The sequence below is a fragment of the Oryctolagus cuniculus genome, chromosome 14 (assembly GCF_051225735.1).
Source record: "Oryctolagus cuniculus isolate XC-2025 breed Fujian yellow rabbit chromosome 14, ASM5122573v1, whole genome shotgun sequence".
NCBI lineage: Eukaryota > Metazoa > Chordata > Mammalia > Lagomorpha > Leporidae > Oryctolagus > Oryctolagus cuniculus.
Window position 1 is genome coordinate 38,279,656 of NC_142880.1, and position 22,002 is coordinate 38,301,657.

The 22,002-nt window shown below is 43.2% G+C and overlaps 1 protein-coding gene, 1 long non-coding RNA gene and 1 other non-coding gene across 6 annotated transcripts in view; 1 reads left to right on the top strand and 2 right to left on the bottom strand.

The window, feature by feature from the left end:
- Positions 1-11,013, bottom strand: part of TNPO1 (transportin 1) — a 91,575-nt gene extending 80,562 nt beyond the window's left edge. For 2 of the 3 annotated variants that reach the window (XR_016220054.1, XM_051833248.3), the window contains exon 1: positions 10,738-11,013. Coding sequence is in view for 1 of the 3 variants with exons in the window: in XM_051833248.3 (XP_051689208.1) it covers positions 10,738-10,752 (15 nt within the window). In the remaining 2 variants the exon portion in view is untranslated. The remainder of the gene's footprint in view (positions 1-10,737) is intronic. The other variant, XM_051833251.3, reaches the window with a different exon arrangement.
- Positions 487-650, bottom strand: LOC149122296 (U1 spliceosomal RNA). The gene has a single exon (XR_016220910.1). It is a non-coding gene; the product is annotated as a U1 spliceosomal RNA (small nuclear RNA).
- An 86-nt stretch (positions 11,014-11,099) lies between the features above and the next one.
- Positions 11,100-22,002, top strand: part of LOC138845165 (uncharacterized) — a 50,404-nt gene continuing 39,501 nt past the window's right edge. Inside the window, exon 1 of one of the 2 annotated variants that reach the window (XR_016220057.1) lies at positions 11,100-11,235. This is a non-coding gene — a long non-coding RNA (uncharacterized LOC138845165). The remainder of the gene's footprint in view (positions 11,236-22,002) is intronic. The other variant, XR_016220058.1, reaches the window with a different exon arrangement.

The following is a 22,002-nucleotide window of genomic DNA, read 5'->3' on the forward strand; positions in this document are numbered from 1 at the left end:
CCAGACTCGAGACTCCAACTTCTTACAGGCACATCCCTTCGCTGAAAAGCATTTCACACTTTGCTGGCTAAAACCAAAGTCTTGATTCCCTTCTTTATGCCACTCAGATATGCTCCAATAGTCCCCACCCAGTTGTTCAGGCCAAAATACTAAGAGGTCACCTTGACTTCTCTCATATCCCACATCCAAGCCATCAGTCAGTGATGTCAAAATACCCTCAAAATATAATCTGTCTCCGACCCCTCTCCCCCTGCACTCCCTTTCCTTGTTCAGATACCATGCTCCTCAAGAACATGGTCTACTACAATAGATTTCCCTGTTTCTTCTTTTGCTCCTATTCTCAGACAAGGCAGCAAAAATCTCATTAAACCTGCAATTAATCATACATGTGAGCTTTGGAAGAAAACATACATTCAGACCACACCAGGAGCCATGGAGAAGTGACAGGAACAGTCATCATTTGTTTGTTTTTTTTTTTTTCTTTATCAGGGGAGAGCGCGAACGCAGTCCCCCACTACCACAAATTATGCAGTCGAGTTTCCCACATTTGGGGAAATCGCAGGGGTCAGCACATCCGTAGTGCAATGGATGAGCCTCGCCCTGGGAAAACCACCTTCGTGATCATGGTATCTCCCCTGCCAGGTAAGTATACAGTCATCATTTGTAAAAGGCTTACTCTGTCTACCGTATTAAGAAAATACAGTTGGGAGAGGCTATGGCAGAGGAGGAAGACAGTGATAACCTGTTTCAGTAACTCAACAGAATATGACGGTAGTGGCTTACCACAGGGTGGTGGTAGTGAGTGGGAGGTATGACAGGATTTGGGCTGTATTCAGATGATACAGAAAATACACTGTCCTGAAAGAACAGATTTGAAGAGTAAAAGAAGTCATCTAATCAAGAATAACTCCAGGATTTCGGCCTGAGCCACAGAAGGATGGAGCTGTCAATAACAGAAGTGGGGAAGTCTACGGGTAGGGAGCCACTGAGGAGGAAATTTGGGAGTTTAGTTCTGGACATGTTGAGTTTGATGTCTACTATTTCACATTAATGAGTTAGAGTATGTGATTGGCATTAGAGAAAGAAGCTAAAGATCTAAATTTGGGCATTGCTGGCTTCAGAGGGTACTTAAAGCCCTAAGACTGAATGAGATTATAGAGTGTAAATAGAAAACAACAAAAAAAAAAAGGCTGGACCAGGGCTGTCACATTAAGAGGGCAATGAAAGGTGAGACCATGGAGAATTTCAAGGAGCCAGCACTGAGGTAGGAGATAACCAGAAGTGGGTGTCCCGGAAGGCAAAGAAGAAAGTGTTTTAAGGTGAAGAGGAGCAAACAGCTGTGTCAAGTGGTCCTGACAGGTCAAGTACAATGAAGAGAGTTAATGGATATGGAGGCTACTGAAAAGCCACAGCCTAACAGTAGTGCAGACAAAGGCCTGACTGTTAGAGTCCTGGATGGGGAAACATGGCAGTACAAGTATAGACACCTCTTTAAAAGCATACTGCTGCAAATGGAAACAAAAAGCTGGGGAAAAAGTGGAGAGGAAGCAGGCCAACTTTTCTTCACCCCCTTAAGACATGAGAAATACAGTCGGTTCTCCGTATCCATTTCTACAACCAACTGCAAACTGAAAATATTAGGGGCAAAAATTGCACCCATAGGGGCCGACGCTGTGGTGCAGCGGCCTGCAGTGCTGGCATCCCATATGCACACCGGTTCAAGTCCTGGCTGCTCATCTTCCGATCCAGCTCTCTGCTATGGCCTGGGAAGGCAGTGAAAACTGGCCCAAATCCTTGGGCCCCTGCACCTGCGTGGGAGACCTGGAAGACGCTCCTGGCTCCTGATTGGCCCAGCTCCAACCATTGTGACCATTTGGGGAGTGAACCAGCAGATGGAAGATTCTCTCTCTCTGCCTCTCCTTCTCTCTGTGTAATTCTGACATTCAAATAAATAAATAAACCTTAAAAAAATGCACCTATACTGAACATGAATGGACGTTTTTCCTTGTAATTTCCTGAATACAGCATAACTATTTGTATAGCATTTTCTTTATACTAGGTATTGTAAGTAATCCAGGGAAGATTTAAACATGTGGGAGGATTATAAGGTACATGCAAATATTATGTAATTTTATCTGAGGGACAGGAGCACCCAGAGATTTTGGTAACTTGGCAGGGAGGGGTTCTAGAACCAATACCCAGGGATACTGAAGGACAACTGTACATGATCCAAAAGAGAGAACAAGATTAATAATGTGGAGAGACAGAAGTAGAAGCAATCTCCTAGAGTAGATGAGAGACGGGACATAACAGAAAAGCACACAGAACATGACTAATTAATCTAAGATAAGCAGCAGGAGACAGCACGTACTGACACAGATGCTGGTAGGTACATGGGCCAGTGGGAGCTTCAATTTTCTTGGCAAAGTTATGAACTGAAAGTGAAGATGGGAAAATGGATATGGGTGGTTTGAGGAAAAGAAGGTAAGAAATAATCATTTATAAGAGCAGGAGAATGAGCAGACTAGGAAAATACAATGTAACCATCAGGCAGCATTAAAGCTCCACTTGAGGCTCATGGTCATATGCAGTTGTGTGCTTTTTTCTGGCTACATTCGCTTATATACAGGAAAAAGCAGAGTTGGTTTAATCAGGACTCAGGCTCTGCCAAACAAGCACAAGCAAGGAAGAAGATCCAAAGAAGTGGTTAAAATGATTAACCATAGAATTTAAGCAGAATGGAAGGCAGGGAAAACATCAAGGGAGCAAGTGGCAGGGGAACAGTAACTGATGAATGGATTAGAAATTCCGCTGGGGTCAGAAAATGGCTGGGGTTGAGTCACCAGGAGTGAACGGCAAAAACTGGAAGCAGGGGTCACAGAGTAAGCACAGGGAATGGGAGGGGTGGCTGAGGGAGGGTAGAGGGGAAGAGGGGTCTAGGAAATGAGTGATCAAGGTACTGGAAGCTCAGCCATTTTCATTCTTGTCAATTTCAATACAAAGCAAGGTGGTATGGGAGATAGGTATGTGAGCCTTTATGACAGAACCCCAAACTGAGGATTTTTAACAAAAAGAATAATAATCTGAAAGCACAAAAGAGACTCATGGCACACCCTTTTCCCACCTCAATAAACACTAGCAAGGAGAGCAATGAGAAAATAAACAAAAAAAAATCAAAACAAACCATGCACAACTGTACAGTCAGGTTTCCATTAGAGCAAGAAAGGAAAAAGGAATGTTTAAAACAGGTTCAGATTGGATTTTGTGAAAGATGGACAGTAAATTCCAGAGGGCACAGTTGGAGGATATGAAGAGTTGGGGACAGTTAAACAAAACAGAGAGAGTGAGCAGACTCTTTTATGAATGGAGTGCAAGAGATAAAAGGTGACCTGGGCAACTGGAGCCTCTGTGGTTACCCCATGTGCTTCTCCAACAAATGGAAACAGCTGGGTCAAAGTGGTTTGACCTTAAAACTGGAATGTGTGTACTCACTGAGTCAATGTATGAGTTTCCCTACAATCCTGTCAATACATACTGGCAAACCCTTTTCACTTCTGCCAGTGTGACAGGTTTAAAAAAAATCCTCTGCTTCACTTCGCATTTTCTGCTGGTGAGGTAGAGCATTTTTTTATGTTTACTGGCTAGCAACATTTCCTCTTCTGTGAATGTGCCCATTTTAAAAAGGAAATCTTCCCTGTTCTTATTGATTTACAGTAGTTAAAATCTATTTCATTCTGCTCTTAATTCATACAAATCAATGTTGTAAACTTCTTGTTTCAAATCTTTCAATGACGCAAGCTCCAGCCACAAATGGCTCAGGTTACCTCTTCCTTACTCCATGTAAGAGGCTGTCTAACTCAGGCCCCAGGTCCAATCTGGCCACACTCTTAGCTTCCTCACTGTTGGTCTGCTTTTGCACCACATGATAGGCTTGGTTTGGTCTACAAAGCAGGAAAATATTATATGGCCCTTTACAGAAAAGGTTTGTGGACCCCTACACTATTCTCCCCTGGGATCCTTGAACTGCTTAAGAGTTCCAAGAACACTGTGGGTCTTTAACTTGGTTGGCACTCTCACAGGAATGCGGTCCCCACTGCCCAAAATGCCCTGGCTGTTCCCATTCTCTTCAAGGAATCTTGTACCAATCCTCCTGGTGCCTGCAATGATTTAATCTCACAAATGCTGTTAACCACATTTATTGTATTCACTTGTTTACCACTCCCCCCCCATCTGTAAAGGACAAGGGATAACACAGCACAATAAATGGCAGAGTCCTTTATGACTTGCCATTAAAAACAAACAAAACAACAAAAACCCAGGGCCAGCTGTGGTGAAACGGGTAAAGATGCTGCCTGCAGTGCTGGCATCCCTTATGGCACAGGTGTCACGCTGATCCAGCTCCCTGCTAATGGCCTGGGAAAAGCATGAAAAATGGTCCAATCACTTGGGCCCCTGCCATCCATGTGGGAGACCTGGAAAAATCTCCAGGCTCCTGGTTTTGGCCTGGCCCAGCCCTGGCCATTGTAGCCATTTGGGGAGTGAAACAGAAAATGGAAGATCATTCTGTCTCCCTCCCTCTCTCTGTAACTGTGATTTTCAAATAAATAAATAAATATTTTTTAAAAAAGAAAAAGAATTTAAAAACTATTTATTTATTTACTTTCATTTTTTTTAAATGGAGGGAAAGATAGAGACAGAGATCTTCCATTTGTTGGTTCACTCCTCAAACGCCTGCAATCCCAGCTGGGGCTGGACCAGGCCAAAACCTGAAGCCAGGAACTCAATCCAGGTCTCCCATGTGGGTGGCAGGGACTCAAGTACTTGAGCCATCAGCTGATGCCTCCGAGGATGCATTAGCAGGAGGTGGGATCAGAAGCTAAGTGGGACTCAAATCTAAGATTCCAAGATGGGACACGGATGTTCCAAGCAGTGCCAAACACCAGCCCCTTGCCATCTTCCTTATTGTTTTCAAATTGTTCCCTATTCTCCACCCAAAGTAAACTACTAACATTCAATTTAATTAAATATAATAAATTTAATTAAATATAAATCCTTTTTAAAAAAGGATTTATTTTATTTGAAAGGCAAAGTTACACAGTGCAAGGAAGAGACAGAGAGAGAGAGAGAAATATCTTCCTTCTACTTGTTCACAATGGCTGCACTGGAGTGGCTAGCCCAAAGCTAGGAGTCAGGAGCTTCTTTCAGGTCTCCTATGTGTGTGCAGGGACCCAAGCACCGGGCCACCTTCCACTGCCTTTCCCAAGTCATAAGCAGGCAGCTGGATCAGAAGTAGAGCAGCCGGGACTTGAACCGGTGCCTATATGGGATGCTGGTGTCCCAGGTGGCAGCTTTACCCACTGCACCACAACACCAGGCCCATAAACATGGTTTAATGGCAACATAATTAATCAATGGTCCTACAATTTTATGTTCATTTCTTTAAAATCTGGGGGCATAGCACCTATTCCTAACCATTTATTTAGTACATCCATGATTTGCTAAAACACTTTTCTTCCCTGAACCCTTCCTTAGTAAAGACAAAAATAATGAATCTTGTCCTTTCTGGAATCAACCTTATAATCTATGCTAGGAATTTATGCACCAAGGACTATGGGACTTCATTGGTAACTATTCCACTAGTGCATGAGTCAACTGCAAAATGCAACTCAAATGTATTTTTTTGCTTTGATTTTCAGTATAAAAATTATCCTTCTACACCTTGTGGGTAATTTTATTTTACCTGGAACATCTTTTTTTTTCTTTTTTGCTTATCTCCCCATTAGGACTTCTGCTTACTTTATCAGGGGTTTACTATGTGTATTTTTTAACACAATTATTTAATGGGCATTTTTATGTCTCTTAGCCTCCATATTTATCAAATTTGATGGATTGCTTTGATTTTCTTCCCCCATTTGCTGAGATTGTTACAAAGAATGTTGTACCACAAACATTTGCTGCATTTAGAACTTAGTTCTATATATTACGAATTATGTATTATGAAGGTAAGCATTTTTTTCCTTTTCTAAAATATATGTGGAAAGTTAAGCCTCATCTGGTTTAACTTTACAACTTATACATTCATTATTTCCAACTTAGTTTAATTATCTTAATAATGTGATCTATGATCCATAGTTAATTATTAACAGTTAACAATCTGAATATATATATTACTCAAAAGTGTACAAATAAAAAAAACACAAGGGGCCAGCACTGTGGCACAGTGGGTTAAGCTGCTGTTTGTGACACCATCATCTCATATCAATGTGCCAGGAAACGCAGCGGAGGACGGCCCAAGTAGTTGGCCCTCTGCCACCCATACGGAAGACCTGCATGGAGTTCCTGGCTCCTGACTTTGGCCTTGGGTAGCCCTGACTGCTATGGAACCAGCAGGTGGAAGATCTCTGTCTCTCCCTCTCTCACACTGCCTTTCAAATAAATCAATCTTAAAAAAAAGAAAGAGAGAGAGAGAGAGAGAGAGAGAGAGAGAGAGAGAAAGAAAGAAAGTAAGAAAGAAAGAAAGAAAGAAAGAAAGAAAGAAAGAAAGAAAGAAAGAAAGAAAGAAAGAAAAAGCAAGCGAGCGAGCATGAGCTTTGTAATCAAGCAGATCTTGATTTAGATTCAAGCTTAAACACAGAGCCCTTGGGCAAAGTACTTATCTACACTTCCTTCTCCTATCAATAACAAGGAAATAACTTCCATGTATAACACAGGGTTAAGATAACAAATGAGAATACTGTAACTAAAAATAACAATGTATGCTAAATGCCTCCAAATACACCTAGGCTCATTACAAGGAAAACATGCTAATTCACTCTCTCTTCCCTCCTATCTCAAGCAATAGGAGCAATAAATAGGGTTGTCTCAATTAATGTAAAGATCATCATTACATTTTCTTAAGTAAAAGCAATTTGGCAATACTGGAACATGAGCTTTGGATGTTCACATATTTTCACTTTGGGGACACTATTTTATGGAAATAATCTAAATCAGTATTATTGTTTCATGTATAAATAAGTTCACTAAAGGGGACCACATGGTGGCACAGTGGGTTAAGCTGCTACCTGCAACGCTGAATCCCAAATGTGCAGCGATTCAAGTCCTGGCCACTCTAGTTCCAATCCAGCTCCCTGCTAATGCACATGGGAAAGCAGAAGATGGCCCAAGTGCCTGGGCTCCTGCACCCCTGTGGGAGACCCAGATGAAGCTCTTGGCTGTAGCCTGTCCCAGCCCTGGGTGTTGGGGTGATTTGGGATGGAAGACCTCTGCCCTTCCCACCACCAGGTAACTCTATCTTTCAAATAAACAAATAAATCTTTTTTTAAAAAAAGTTCACTACAGTGTTTCTTACAACTGCACAAAACATTTAATTTGAGATATTCATATGAACAGTATACAGTTGTTTAAAAATACTAGTAATTTAATAGCATTGAAAAATGCTTAGGTCCTAGATGAAAAAGAATACAAATTTATTCACATAGTAAAGTTTCAACTGTAATAAACTGAAAAAATACTGGAAGGAAACACACCAAAGAGATTATAGTAGCTATTACACAGTCTTGCTCTTGATGATTTTTATTATTTTATGGGGGTGGATGCTTGGTGCTGCAGTTAAGGTGCTGTTTAGGATGCCTGCATCTCATATCAGAGTGACTGGGTGCTGGTCTCAGCTTCCTCGGCAGTCGGTGATGGTTCAAGTAGTTGGGTCCCTGCCATCCATATGGGAGATGCAAACTGAGATCCCAGCTCCTGGTTTGGGCCCGGCCTAGCCTCAGCCACCATAGACATATTGGGGGGGGGGGGGGAATATGAAACAGCGCTGGAAGATCTGTGTCTGTCTCTGTCTCTCAAAGAAAATTAAAAAAAAAAAAAAATGTAAGATGTACTTGAAAAGCAGAGCACCAGAGAGAGGAGGAGACAGAGAAAGAGGATGAGAGAGATCTTCCATCCACTGATTCACTCCCCAAATGGCTGCAACATCTGGGGCTGGACCAGGCAGAAGTCAAGAGCTGGGAACTCGATCTGGTCTCCCACATGGGAGCAGAGGCCCAAGCATCTGGGCCATGTTCCGCTGCTTTCCAAGCCCGTTAGTGGGGAGCTGCACTGGATGCAGAGCGGCTGGGACGCAAGTGACACACCCATATGGGGTGCTGGTGTTGCGAGCAGCAGCTGACCTCACTGTGCCACATGTTGGCCCCCTCTTTTTATTTTTATTTAATTTTTAAATTGAGGCACAGTGAGATTAAATGACTTGCCCAGGGTCACACAGAAAATTACTCAAAGTGTCTAACCTTGAACCCAAGCAGTCTGGTTTCAGAGCCCCTGTTCCTAATCTCCACACTACACTGAAACATTCTGCTTAGTTATAAAAACTTAACCATTAAAAATGCAAATAATAATCCAAATCTTGCAATCTTTACCAGTTTCTTCTTTCAGTATTCAAATATTTGCTCTGCCATTGAGTGAGTGCCTTTTTGAAAAAAAATATAGCTACCATTCTTGTAGGGGTTCTATCTATTCCAGAAAATTCCAAGACAAATCTGCATTCCCATTTCCTGTTTCAGTATCTCATTTTGCCACTGAGACTCTGGAACTCTTAACAGTCTGACACTGCACCAACCACCAGTACTGCAAAGAATCCTACCTAGGACGGAGGTCTTGGGGCAACTTCTCCTGCACTAAACCCACCAGAAGACCATCAGTTACCATGTGAAGTTCAGCCCTTCCACAACACAATCCCCTCACCTGCCAACACTCAGTAGCAGAACAGGACCACCTAAGATCCTCAAATTCCAGGGAAATGTCACTGTTTTTGATCCTTCTTTTTTGAAGATGACACTGTTCCCCACTGTTTTTGAAAACCTCAATCACTCTGATTCAGCTTTCTCACCCTTTTGCTGGTAAACCAAACTGTTTTTGAAGGAACCAGATCTTTTTTGGCACTAACATGCACTCAAATATCAATCGCAGGAAGAAATATTCATAATTTATGCACTGGCAAACAAAAATAACATCCACTTACTGCTGTGCTCTTCCCTGAGGTTTATTTTTGCTAAATTTATTTCATTACACATGTTACTTGCTTTAGCTTCCTTTAGAACCAGATTTCTTAAAATGTTTGAGGAATCCAACATGATGAAAATGCAAGAAATCCTTCTAAACATAGGACATTTGCATTTCAATGCGGTTCATTTTCAGCACTTAGAAAAACAGTTCCTGTGATGGTCTTAATGTTACATAAGTGAAAAACCACAGTCACAAAAATAACAAATGCAGTAACAAGTGCTGATACTGAGAAAATTTACAACCAGAATCCTCACACTTTTACAAAAATCTTATTCAAGGTACATACTAGTAATATAAACCACTGGGGAGTACAGGTGGAAAAACACACAAGAAAAGGTTTTCCCAGATATCTCATCACGGGGAGGAATTTAACAGCTCCTGAGTAGGATGAAGATGTAACCACACGAAGGCCAATGCCGGGACTTTTAGGAAAAAGAAAATGGAGCACTTCATTGGGTTCCCATTACATTACATGAAGTGAAAAGACCAGACGGCCAAACCACTATGCCTTTATGCTTTGTGTATGCCAGGGAGTAAAAAGAAATCGGCACCTTCAAACCAATACTTACTTTGTTTCTGCAATCCCAAGTTTTCAACTTGGAGCAGCCATTCTTTAGGAACGACTAGGGTGCAGGGTAAGGTCAAAGTGCAAAACAGAATCCTTTCCCGCAAATCGGATCCTTCCCTGTTTCACACTAAATATAAGCTCTTCACCACTCTGACTTGAAAGCTTTGATTTAACAGGGGAAATCTAAAATCCAGCTGGAACTCTGGGCGGTCAGCACAGCCATTTTACAACATTACACTTCCAAATACCCACCACAACATATGTCTCAAGCTTAAAATGTATCTTTTCTTTAGGATTTAAAAAAAAAAAATTAAGAACCTGTCCAAGCAGGGCTCTTACTAAGCTTCTTAATACAACTGTCAAAATCAATTTGTGGATAGTTTCCAACTTCAAACTCCGACATTTCTATCTGCTTATGGACCAAACTGGTTAAACGTGATTAGGATAAGGGACTGAAGCCGTAAGCAATTTTTGCACAATCCAGTTAATTTAAAGGAAGGAAGCCGTCCGCAAAAGTTTGATGGCGGCGGCTGGTGCCTCCCCGGCAGCTGTCCCCAGCTGCGTGGACGGGTGGGACGCACAAGTGCAAAAGGCGCAAACCCCGCTCGGGCACAGACACGATGTCAACAAGTCGGGAGGCCCCCGGGGGCGCCCCGGAAAGGAGCCGCGGACCCGGGACGCCGCGCAGGGGCGCCGCGGCGGGACAAAGGCCGGCCCACGCCCGGCAGCGCCCGGCTGCGCCGAGAACCGGCGGGAAGCGGCCTTTCGGGGGGCCGCCGGCCGCACCCACGAGCCCTCAGACGCCGCAGCTCCACAGGCAGGGGCAAACGCCGCCCTCCCCTTCCCGCCGCCCCCGACGGGCTCCAGGCCCCGACCTCGGACGCCCCAGGGAGCCGCCCGGCCGCTACCCGGGTCCGCAGGACGCCTGGGCGGGCAGCTGTTGGGCTTAGAACCGCGCCGCCGCCGGGCTCCAAACCGCCGGGCGGGCACCGGGGGGACGGGGGAGCCCGGCGCCCCCTCTTCACGCCGCGGCGGGCGGCTTCGGAACTCCGTGCCTGGGCTCCCGCCTCTCTCGCCTCGGGCCGCGAATCCTTAACGCCACCTACCCGGTCCCACACCATCCCAGAGGCCTCCGGCGCTCGGGCCTTCTGCCGAAGCGGCGCTGCCTCCCGTCCGGGGCCTGAAATGGCTGCGGAACAAAGAGAATCTGGGCTCGGGCGAGCGCCGGTCCGATTGGCCGGGGGGCGGGGCCCGCCGCGGGAACGTTCGGCGGCGGTCGCCTTGGCAACGGCGGCGGGGCTGGGAAGCCGGCGGCCGGGGCCGGCGGGGCCCGCGGGGCCTGAGCCTTCAGAGCGGGCTCGGCCGCCGGGGCCGCAGATGCTCGCGCCGCCGGCGGCTCGCGGGCGCAGCCGCTGCCCGAGGGTGCGGTGGGGCGGGGGCGAGCGCTAATGGCCGGCCCGTGTGGTGGCCTCGAGGCCGTGCCGAGCCGTCCGCGGCGTGGCCGCGGCGCGCTGAGGGGCCGGGTGCCACAGTGGACGCAGACGTGGCTCCGCGAGGTAGACGAGGGCGGACGGCTGCCTCTTCGTGCGAGCTAGGCCTCGGAGGTACGGCGGCCCCGCACTGTCGGGTCGAAATGAATATGCCTTAGCGAAGGAAGCGGAGCGTCTCCAAGTGTGTGTTTTACGTGAAACGGTAGGGGCTTGCTGCTAGGAATACCAAGCCCTTCTTCTGCCCTTCACCAGCCATTAGGAGCTGTTAAAATGTCCTCTATTTTCTGAGCAGAAAACAATTCAAAATGGGAGAGGCAGACATTTTCATACCCGGTTTTCATCCTGGTAAGGAACGCGTGATATCAGCCCCCCCCCCCATTATCCTCATACATAAACTTACTATATGGGAATATTCTTAAATGTGCACGGCTAGGTGATCCTTATTGCCTAAGACGATGATGCCAGAGATAACAGTCCTTGTATGATCAATGTGTGTAAAACTGCCAGCGGTTTCTGCTCTTCTGGAAAGTTCTGTACGTGTTTCAAAAATACGTCGCATTGTTTGCCTTCCAGACATGTTCTGGACGAAATTACAGCACCTAACACTGGAAAAGGTTTTTTAAATTTTTGCTAAGACAGCATATTTGTAAACCTGTTAAGAATATTGATTTTTAACAATCATCCTTTTACAGGAATAACTAGTTTAACTTGAATTTTGAGTCTAAAAGGACCATTTTATCATTTGGAATTGAATAGGAGAGAATATTTTAAATAACTAAAATACTGCTATAATTTCAGTGTTGTCTAATGTTCATTTGATTGCAATTGCCTACTGCAAACGCCCCCAAATAGGAACAGGTTATTTTAAAAAAATAATTGAAGATAAGCCTTCCTAAGTGGTTAGTCTTATCTACAAGAAAATTTACTCCGAACAAGTGTATTTGCCCAAATAAGAACCAGGAAATTTCTGCATTTAAGGGGGATATGAATCTGCGTGTTCAAGGATGTGTGTTATCTGCCTTTTACTTTGCTAACGAAAGAAGGAATATTTTTTAAAAATCTAAAGGATTAGCAAATGACATGCAATAACAGATGTAAACCAGTGACTAAACAATTAATGAGAAATTCATCCAATTAATAGCTTGGAAATAATTGAAATGAACTGAAGAAAAAGCACAGTGTTATTTAGTGTTTGTAAGAGGATTTATTAGCCTAAATTATCATTAGCCAAAATCTTTCGGAAAAAAAAAAAACCAAAATCTTGATTACCAGGTGTTGTAAAATTGAGATCAGGCCAATTGACTATTCTTTTATAAAATTAGAATGAAAATATTGGTTCTGTGTTGAATATAGATGCTTACACATGTAGCCTTTTTGTCTTATAGTTTAAATTAAAAGTCTATGCTTTAAACAGTAAATCTTATCAAAGATTTATTTACATGCGTCTGTTATTTTTCTTTCCATTATTTGTTTTGTCTTTGCACAGTGTGTGCCTATAAGAGTAGCTATCCAGTATTATTTTCATTTTATTTCTATAACCAATACAGCAGTGCTCATGTGGTTAAAAAACTGTTGGTACTTTAAAATGACATATACTGAAATTAAAAATAATACATTTTGTTTTTAAACTTTTATAGATATCTTATAAATTTCTGTTTTTTCTTAGTATATACTTTCTTGGTATATCTTTAAATATACTAAGAAAAAAAAATGACCAAGACCAAAGTCAAAGACTGTTAGAAATTACAAAAGAAACCGTACCTATAAGCCTTCAGCTGGGAGAGAGAAAATGCACACTTTTGCAAATGTAGCCTTGTCTAGACAAATGTGAAACTCGGGGCAGAAGCCTGGTGCAGATGCTGGCTTTACCACTTGGGGATCCTTTCAGTTCAGTCTTTCTGAGCATCACTTTTTCATCTTAATCAGGAGTAGATGAAGTGGAGTACTCAAAGAGCTCATTAGCAGAGTGCTGGGCAGATAGTTAAAGGGCAATAAATGAAAGTATTGCTAGACATTTATGTGGATAAAACAACATGTTTGAGAAGGAGGAATGGTTATTTTAAAAACGGGCATGAAAGTGCAAAAATTGTTAAAGAAGAGTCTTCAATTGGCAGTGATTGGTAACATACTCTCATTAAGACAAGTGAAGTGATTTTTAAAACAGAAACAGATTTCCAAAATAGGATACTTCTGAGAAATACTGTTTCCATTTACACTTCTGGAAAGGCACGTAAATTCTCATTCTATTATTTAAGGAATATATTCAGATTGACATTAAAGAAAAAAAATTTAAGAACTCATTTATAAGAATTAACATCGGGGTAGAATTTTCATGCCTTAAAACCCTGCTTGGAATCCCTGCATCCTGTATCAGGGATCAGCGGGCCTCTGTTTGAGTCCCAGCTCCACTTCTGATTCCAGCTTCCTGCTAACGTGTACCCTGGGCGGTAGAATGTGATGGATCAGTCCTTGGGACCCTGACACTCATATGGGAGACCCAGAATGAGTTTCTGACTCCTGATTTCAGCCTAGGCCAACTCCATCTGTTACTGCAGTTTGGATAGTGAACCAGTAGGTGGAAGATCTCTGTGTTTCTTTCTGTCACTCTCCCTTTCAAATAAATAAAAATAAATAAAACTTTTTTAAAAATAGAATTTAATTCAAATGTCGATAGAGAACAATTATAGTAAATATTCAGAAATGTGAAAATAATATGTGGAAATTTGCCATTTAAAGAAACCAGTATATACAGTTTGAGTTATTTAAAAAATTAAGGAGTTATTATTGACTGGAAAGGATTAACTTCCAAAGTTCCTGTAACTATTTATTTATTTATTTATTTTATTTTTTGACAGGCAGAGTGGACAGTGAGAGAGAGAGACAGAGAGAAAGGTCTTTGCTGTTGGTTCACCCTCCAATGGCTGCCACGGCCGGCGCGCTGCGGCCGGCGCACCGGGCTGATCCGATGGCAGGAGCCAGGAGCCAGGTGCTTTTCCTGATCTCCCATGGGGTGCAGGGCCATCCTCCACTGCACTCCCGGGCCACAGCAGAGAGCTGGCCTGGAAGAGGGGCAACCGGGACACAATCCGGCGCCCCAACCGGGATTAGAACCCGGTGTGCCGGCGCCGCTAGGCGGAGGATTAGCCTAGTGAGCCGCGGCGCCGGCCCAAGTTCCTGTAACTATTAATACCCTCACTAGAGGTACTGATTAAAATATGATTCTATTTATGATAGGGTCTGCTCAGATGTCTACTTCTGAGAAGATGGAGTAGACGTATTTTCCCCTTTCTTCACACTAAATGCAACAAAAAGTCCTGAGCATTACACATAAGACAAACGGAGGGAGACTCCAGAAGGTGCAGGGGAGACTGTCCGGCTGCAGACCTGGGGAGCCAGGGAGTAACCGATGGTTCATTGCCATGGAAGAAGTAAGCAACCTGGGAATACGCAGCACACAGACCAAACAAGCTCCGCCACGACACTAGTCTGTCTGGCTGAAGGAGTAGGATGGGGCCAACATGGGAGACAGAAAACTTTTAGACAGTAGTCGCTGACACTAGCCAAAAACCACAGGAGAGAAAAGTGATCCCACTCCACTCACGTCAGCAAAGGCCTAGTGGAGAGGCTAGATTCCACCTGTGCCAGCTGTGTAACAGTGTTCCCCCGCCTCTCCTTCTCAGAGTGCTGTTGGAGAGGGTCAAGTTGGCAGCCAGGACTTTCCTCACAGTCAGGCAGTATAGAGGAGCCTCCTCTCCCAGGTGCAGTGAAGGCCTGGAACTCATGAGGTGGTGCCCATTCCCTACTCCCATCCCTATTTCCCATGCCAGCACTGTGTCTGAGAAAACCAGCCACTAGAGAGGGCTTAAGTAAAATATCAAATCTCATAGCGTAGTAGCCCATTGTAGTCCAGATTTCAATTGAAAATCACTCAACAAGAACCAGAAAGATCTCATAACTGCATGAAAAAAAACCACTAATAGATGACAAAACTGCAAATCCAGAGAAATTAGAATTACTTGACAAACATTTTAAAACAGATATAAAAATGCATCAGTGGGCACTACAGAAACACTTGAAACAAATGAGAAAATAGTCTCCCCGAAGAAATAGATGTATAAAGAAAAAATGATGGCCGGTGCCGCGGCTCACTAGGCTAATCCTCCGCCTTGCGGCGCCGGCACACCGGGTTCTGGTCCCGGTCAGGGCGCCAGATTCTGTCCCGGTTGCCCCTCTTCCAGGCCAGCCCTCTGCTGTGGCCAGGGAGTGCAGTGGAGGATGGCCCAGGTGCTTGGGCCCTGCACCCCATGGGAGACCAGGAAAAGCACCTGGCTCCTGGCTCCTGCCATCGGATCAGCGTGGTGCGCCAGCCGCAGCGCGCCGGCCATGGCGGCCATTGGAGGGTGAACCAACGGCAAAAGAAGACCTTTCTCTCTGTCTCTCTCTCTCACTGTCCACTCTGCCTGTCAAAAAAAAAAAAAAAAGAAAAAAATGAGTGGAAATGTTAGAACTGAAAAATACAATAATGTAAATAAAAATGCAACAGATGGGTTTTTAATAACAGAATGGAGGGGGCAGAGGAAAGAATCAGGGAAGTTGACAGTAGAACAATAGAAATCACCCAATCTAACAAAAAGAAATAGAAGCAAAATGAACAGGGTCTCACAGAACTGCGTAATTATACTGAAAGTTCTAACATTTAAATCATTGGAGTCTTGGAGAAAAGAAAAAGGTTAGGACTAAAAAATACTCAGAGAAATAATAACTGAAAACTTCTGAAATTTGTAAGAAAAATGAGAAAAAGATACTCTTCAACAAGTAATGCTGTGACGACTGGGAATCCACATGTACAGGAATGAAGTTGGATCCCTGCCTAACACCATATACATAAATAACTCACAGTGAATCATATAACTAAATATAAGAGCTAAAACTTCAAAATTCTTAGGAGAAAATATGGCAGTAACTTTTCTAAAATTAATTGTATTTATTTGAGAGGCAGAGTTGTAGAGGAGAGATCGGCCTCCTATCAGCTGGTTCACTCTTCAAATGGCTGCAACAGCAAAATCTAGGCCAGGCCTAAGCCAGGAGTCAGGAACTTCATTCAGGTCTCCCACAGGAGCAGCAAGGGCCTAGGTACTTGGGCCGTCTTCTGCTGTCATCCCAGGCACATTAATAGGGAGCTGGATCAGAAGTGGAGCAGCTGGGCCTTGAACCAGCACTCATATGAGATGCCAACATCTCAATTAGCAGCTTAACCTCCTGTGCCACAGTGCCAGTCCCTGGAAGAAAATTTTTGTGATGTTGTTAGGAAAAGACTTCTGGCCAGCCGCCACGGCTCACTTGGCTAATCCTCTGCCTGCGGCGCCGGCACCCCGAGTTCTAGTCCCAGTTGGGGCGCCAGATTCTGTCCCGGTTGCCTCTCTTCCAGGCCAGCTCTCTGCTGTGGCCCGGGAGGGCAGTGGAGGATGGCCCAAGTGCTTGGGCCCTGCACCTGCATGGGAGACCAGGAAAAGCACCTGGCTCCGGGCTTCGGATCAGCGGGATGTGCCGGCCGTGGCGGCCATTGGAGGGTGAACCAACGACAAAAGGAAGACCTTTCTCTCTGTCTCTCTCTCTCTCACTGTCCACTCTGCCTGTCAAAAAAAAAAAGGCACCATCAAAAAAGACAGTGGGCAGACCACCTACAGAATAGGAGATAATATCTTCAAATTGTGTATCTTTTACCCCTGAACTACCGTGTGACACCGACTAGGACAGCTGTGGTGGGAAGGACAGGTAAGTAGTGCAGGGGCACGGGGAGACCCTGGAACTCTATACACTGCTGGTGGGAGTGTAGAATGCAACAACTGCTTTATTTATTTATTTTTTTAAAGATTTATTTATTTGAAAGGCAGAGTTACACAGAGAGAGATGGAGAGGGAGCAAGAGAGAGTTTTCCATCTGCTGATTCACTCCTCAATTAGCCACAAAGGCTGGAGCTATGCCAATCCGATGTCAGGATCCAGGAGTTTCTTCGGGTCTTCTCACGTGGGTGCAGAGGCTCAGTGACTTGGGCCATTTTCCACTGCTCTTCCAAGCCATAGCAGAAAGCTGGATCGAAAGTGTAGCAGCCAGGTCTCAAACTGGCACCCATAAGGGATGTCGGCACTGCAGGTGGCAGCTTTATCCACTACACCACAGTGCCGACCCCAACCACAGCTGCTTTAGAAAACAGCCTGGCATTTCCTCACAAAAAATCAAATATAGTCACCATATCACCTAGCAATTCCACTCCTGATAAAAACGAAAACATCTGTCTATGCAACAACTTATGATAACTACACTGTTCACAGTAATTTGTAATAACCAAAAACTAGAACAACCCAAGTGTCCCTCAATACTACTTGCCATTAAAAAGAAACAAAATACCAGTACATGCTACAATATTAGTGAGCCTTGAATACATTATGCTAAGTAGAACAAGTCAATAACAAATACCACAGATGGTACGATTATATGAAATTTCTAGAATAGGCAACTATGCAGAGACAGAAAGTGTATTATTGATTTCCAAGAGCTGGGGGAGGAGAAATAGAATAAAATATTAGTAGGTGTAGAGTTGCTTTTTGAGGTAATGAAAATTTTCTAAAATTAGTTGAGGTTACATAATCCTGAAGTATACTACAAACCACTGAATGCAAACATTTTTTTAAAAGATTTATTTATTTATTTGAAAGTCAGAGTTAGAGGGAAGGAGAGGCAGAGAGAGAGAGCACGCTTCTATTAGCTGATTTATTCCCCAAATGGTCACAACGACTAGGGTTGGGCCAGGTGGAAGCCAGGATCCAAGAGCTTCTTCTGGGTCTCCCATGTGGTTGCAGGGGCCCAGGGACTTGGGCCTTCTGCTGCTGCTTTCCCTGGCACATTAGCAGGGAGCTGGATCAGAAGTAGAGCAGCCAGGACTCAAACTGGTGCCCATATGGGAAGCCAGCACTGCAGGAGGTGGCTTAACCTGCTGCACCACAGTGCTGGCCCCTAAATGTAAACTTTAAAATAGTGAATTTTGTGGTCTAAAAATGTATATCTGTGTAAAGCTATCATTAAAAAAAGACAAATGGAACATAAATGGAATAAACTCGAAGGCATCCATGTCATGACACATCATAGTTCACTTCTGAAACATAAATACAAGGGATAAAAACCTTTGAGGCCGGTGCTGCGGCTCAATAGGCTAATCCTCCGCCTGCGGCGCCGGTACCCCGGGTTCTAGTCCCGGTCAGGGCGCCGGATTCTGTCCTGGTTGCTCCTGTTCCAGTCCAGCTTTTTCTGAAAGAATGGATAGTGGATGTTCTTTAAACAGAAAAGAAATTATAAAAGAAGGAATATAAGATATTGGAACCAAGGAAAAACATATCAAAGGAAAATATGGACAAATTCAATAGGCTTTCCTTTTCTTAAGCTTTCTAAACCGTATTTGATGGCTTAAGTAAAAATTATAATGTTATCTGCTAGGCTTCTAAGTGTATTTAGAGGAAATACTTAAGATAACTAAGGGGAAAGGATGAGAGATAGAAAGGCAGGTAAAATGACATCAGACACTAGAATAGGCTATAGATACATATTGTCTAGCTTGTTTGTGCTGATAGAACACTGGAGATTGCCTGATTTCTGCTGAACAGAAGTGTATTTTCTCACAATTCTGGGGGCTGGAAAATCTAAGATCAAGGCACTGGCATCTGATACTTGGTGAGGATCTTCTTGCTGGATGAAGCCTCAATGATAAAGGCCTTAATCCCATAAATTAGAGAAGAGCCTCAAGGCCTATGCACCCCTTAAAGTCCCCACCTCTTTTTAAAAATTTATTTTATTTAATTGAATGGTAGAGTTACAGAGAGAAAAGGAGAGAGAGAGAGAGAGAGAGAGAGAGAGCGAGCTTCCATCCACTGGTTCACTCCTCAGCTGGGGCTGGGCCAAGCTGAAGCCAGGAGCCAGGAGCTTCTTCCAGGTCTCCATGTATGTGCAAAGACCTAAGCACTTCTGTCCTCTGCTTTCCCAGACACACTAGTAAGGAGCTGGATCAGAAGTGGAGCAGCTGGGACTTGAACCGGCACCCATATGGGATGCCAGTGCTGCAGTCACTATGCCACAACACTGGCCCCAGTACTTACCTCTTAATACCATCCTATTGGCAGTGCCATTTGGAGGAGACACATCAAATCTACTGGATATATATATATATATAATATAAACTAAAAGTTATTAAAATATGTATCACACATAAGAAAACTAATAAAAAGCTATACAAAGAGATACACTAAAAATGTAGATAAATCAACATGGAATTCTAAAATATATGGAAATAATCCCACAGGAAGGTAGAAAAAAAAACCATAGAAATGAAAAATAGAGAACAGACAGCAAACAGAAAATAAAATGATAGACTTAAGCCTTAATGTAGCCATAATTACACTAAATATAAATGCCTAAATATGGCGTTGTATCTTGATTGGCAGAAGAGATTAGAAAATATGTCCTAAGTATATGCTGTCTGCAAGAAACTCACTTCAAATATAATGATATAGTTAGGATGATAGAAAAAGAATGAAAAAGAAAATAAAGAAAAAGAGATTTATCACAGAAATATTAACTTAAAGCATGGTAGGAGCAATAAAAGCAAAAAAATTTTAAAAATCAGGAGCAAGAAGAAAAAAAGGAGCAAGTTTACATCACTTAGGGTGAAATCACCAAGATGAAATAGCAATCATGAATATGTATATACCAAACAACAGAGGTACAGAGTATGTGAAGTAAAAATAGATAGTACTGAAAAGTGAAATTGGCAAATTCATAATTAAGGATTGCAACATCTCTTTTTCAACAACTTAATAAAACAAGTAGACAGAAAATCAGCAACGATATAGAAGAACTCAGCAATACCATCACAGGCAGTGTGGCACAGCGAGTTAAGCCACCACTTGTGATGCTGGCATCCCATGTCAGAATGTCAGTTCAAGTCCTGCCTGCTCCAGTTCCAACACAGCTTATTTTTTTTTTTTTAGATTTATTTACTTATTTGATAGCCAGAGTTACAGAGAGCGAGCGAGCGAGCGAGCGAGAGAGATCTTCCACTTGCTGGTTCACTTCCAGATGGCTGTAATGGCCAGGGCTGGGGCAGGCTGAAGCCAGGAAGTAGGAATTTCATCCAGATTTCCCATGTAGGTGGCAGGGGCCCAAACACTTGGGCCATCTTCTGATGTTTTTTCCAGACCATTCATTAGCAGGGAGCTGGGTTGGACGTGGAGAAGCCAGGACATGAACCAGCACCCATATGACATGCCAGCATCGCAAGCAGTCGCTCTGAAGCCACATCACAATGCCTGCCTCTCTACTCAGTGGAAAACAGTCGAAGCTGTGGGCTCCTGCCACCCACATGGGAGACCTGAATGGAGTTCCTGGCTCCCGGCTTTGGCCTGGCCCAGACCTGGGTTTTGTGGCCATTTGGGATGTGAACCAATGGAAGGAAGATTTCTCTCTCTCTCTCTGTCTCTTTCTCTCTGTCTCTTTCTCTCTTGCTGTGGTTTTCAAATAAATAAATCTTTTAAAAAATTTACCACCAACCAAAATTATCTAATCAATATTTATAAAACACTACACATAACAACAGCAGAATGAATGTTCTTTTTACATAACATATATAAAGAAAAATCATATCTGGATCATGAAACAAACCTCAACAAATTTGAAAGACTTGAAATCATATTGATTGTGTTCTCCTACTATAATGGAATCAAACAAATGATCAGTAAAAGAACAATAAGAGGAAAATTTAGTTTACATTTGTAAACTAAACACCAAACTATTAAATAAAATCTGTGGGTCAAATAAGTCTCAAAGTCAATTTAAAAAAAGCTGAATCAAAATGAAAATACTATATATGAAATAGTATGAAACAGCTAAAGCAGTCCCAAGAAGGAAATGTATAGTATACATTAGATTAAATTTAAGTGGAAATATTAGAAATGATGAAAAGTCTCAACTCAATACTTTAGGACATTTTTATATAACATCCTTATATCTCTTTTCCTTTTTTATATAATTGGCTTCAATATTTCCTCTAAATCCATTTAGAAACACATCTGTTAATGTTATTTTTTATTACACCATCAGACATAATCTAGAAAAATCCAGGGGGGAAGGGAAGCCTACTGAATTTGCCGGTATTTTTGCCTAGTATGTTTTTTCTTGGTTCTCAGTGTTCCTGTATTCCTTCTTTTATAATTTCCTTCCTATTTAAATAACTCAATAAGCCATTCAGAAAAGACATTTTAAGAGTAAGGCATTGAAAAGCTTATTGGAAGTCTGTTGTGATGGAGAAATTTCTGGACAAGTACACATCTCCACAGGCAATGGGACACTAAGTTTTTGTGCTGAGGACTCCTCTGGGTCTCCAAGGACAGTACCTTTGATGTCTTGGTTTGGAGGAATATCTGTGACTCCTAGTGTTCTGGGACCTTGAAAGGGTTATAGGGCTGGTAGGTGGGGGTTCCTTCCACCCAACCCCATTAGCTCCTGATTTCCAGGCTGATGCCTCACCCCTACCCTTTGTGGACTTGGAAGCTTCAAATCTGGGACCTCTCTGGTTCCGATTACCATAGAGAATAAGCATCCTTTCTCCTTAAGGGTGAGACAAGAATAGTGAACTGACCTCAGAGTATAGTGCACCAAAGACCTTTTCACCATGTCTCCCTTTCTGGGTTCCACTCTTCATCTGCCTTTATCAGTATCTCCAGTTCTTGTGCCCTTCCCTAGTTCTATGGAGAGAATCAGCTTGCTTCGGTTTGATGTTAGACATTTTGACTTCAGGTTTCTCTGCTCTTCTAAACCAGTTCCCACTTCTCCATC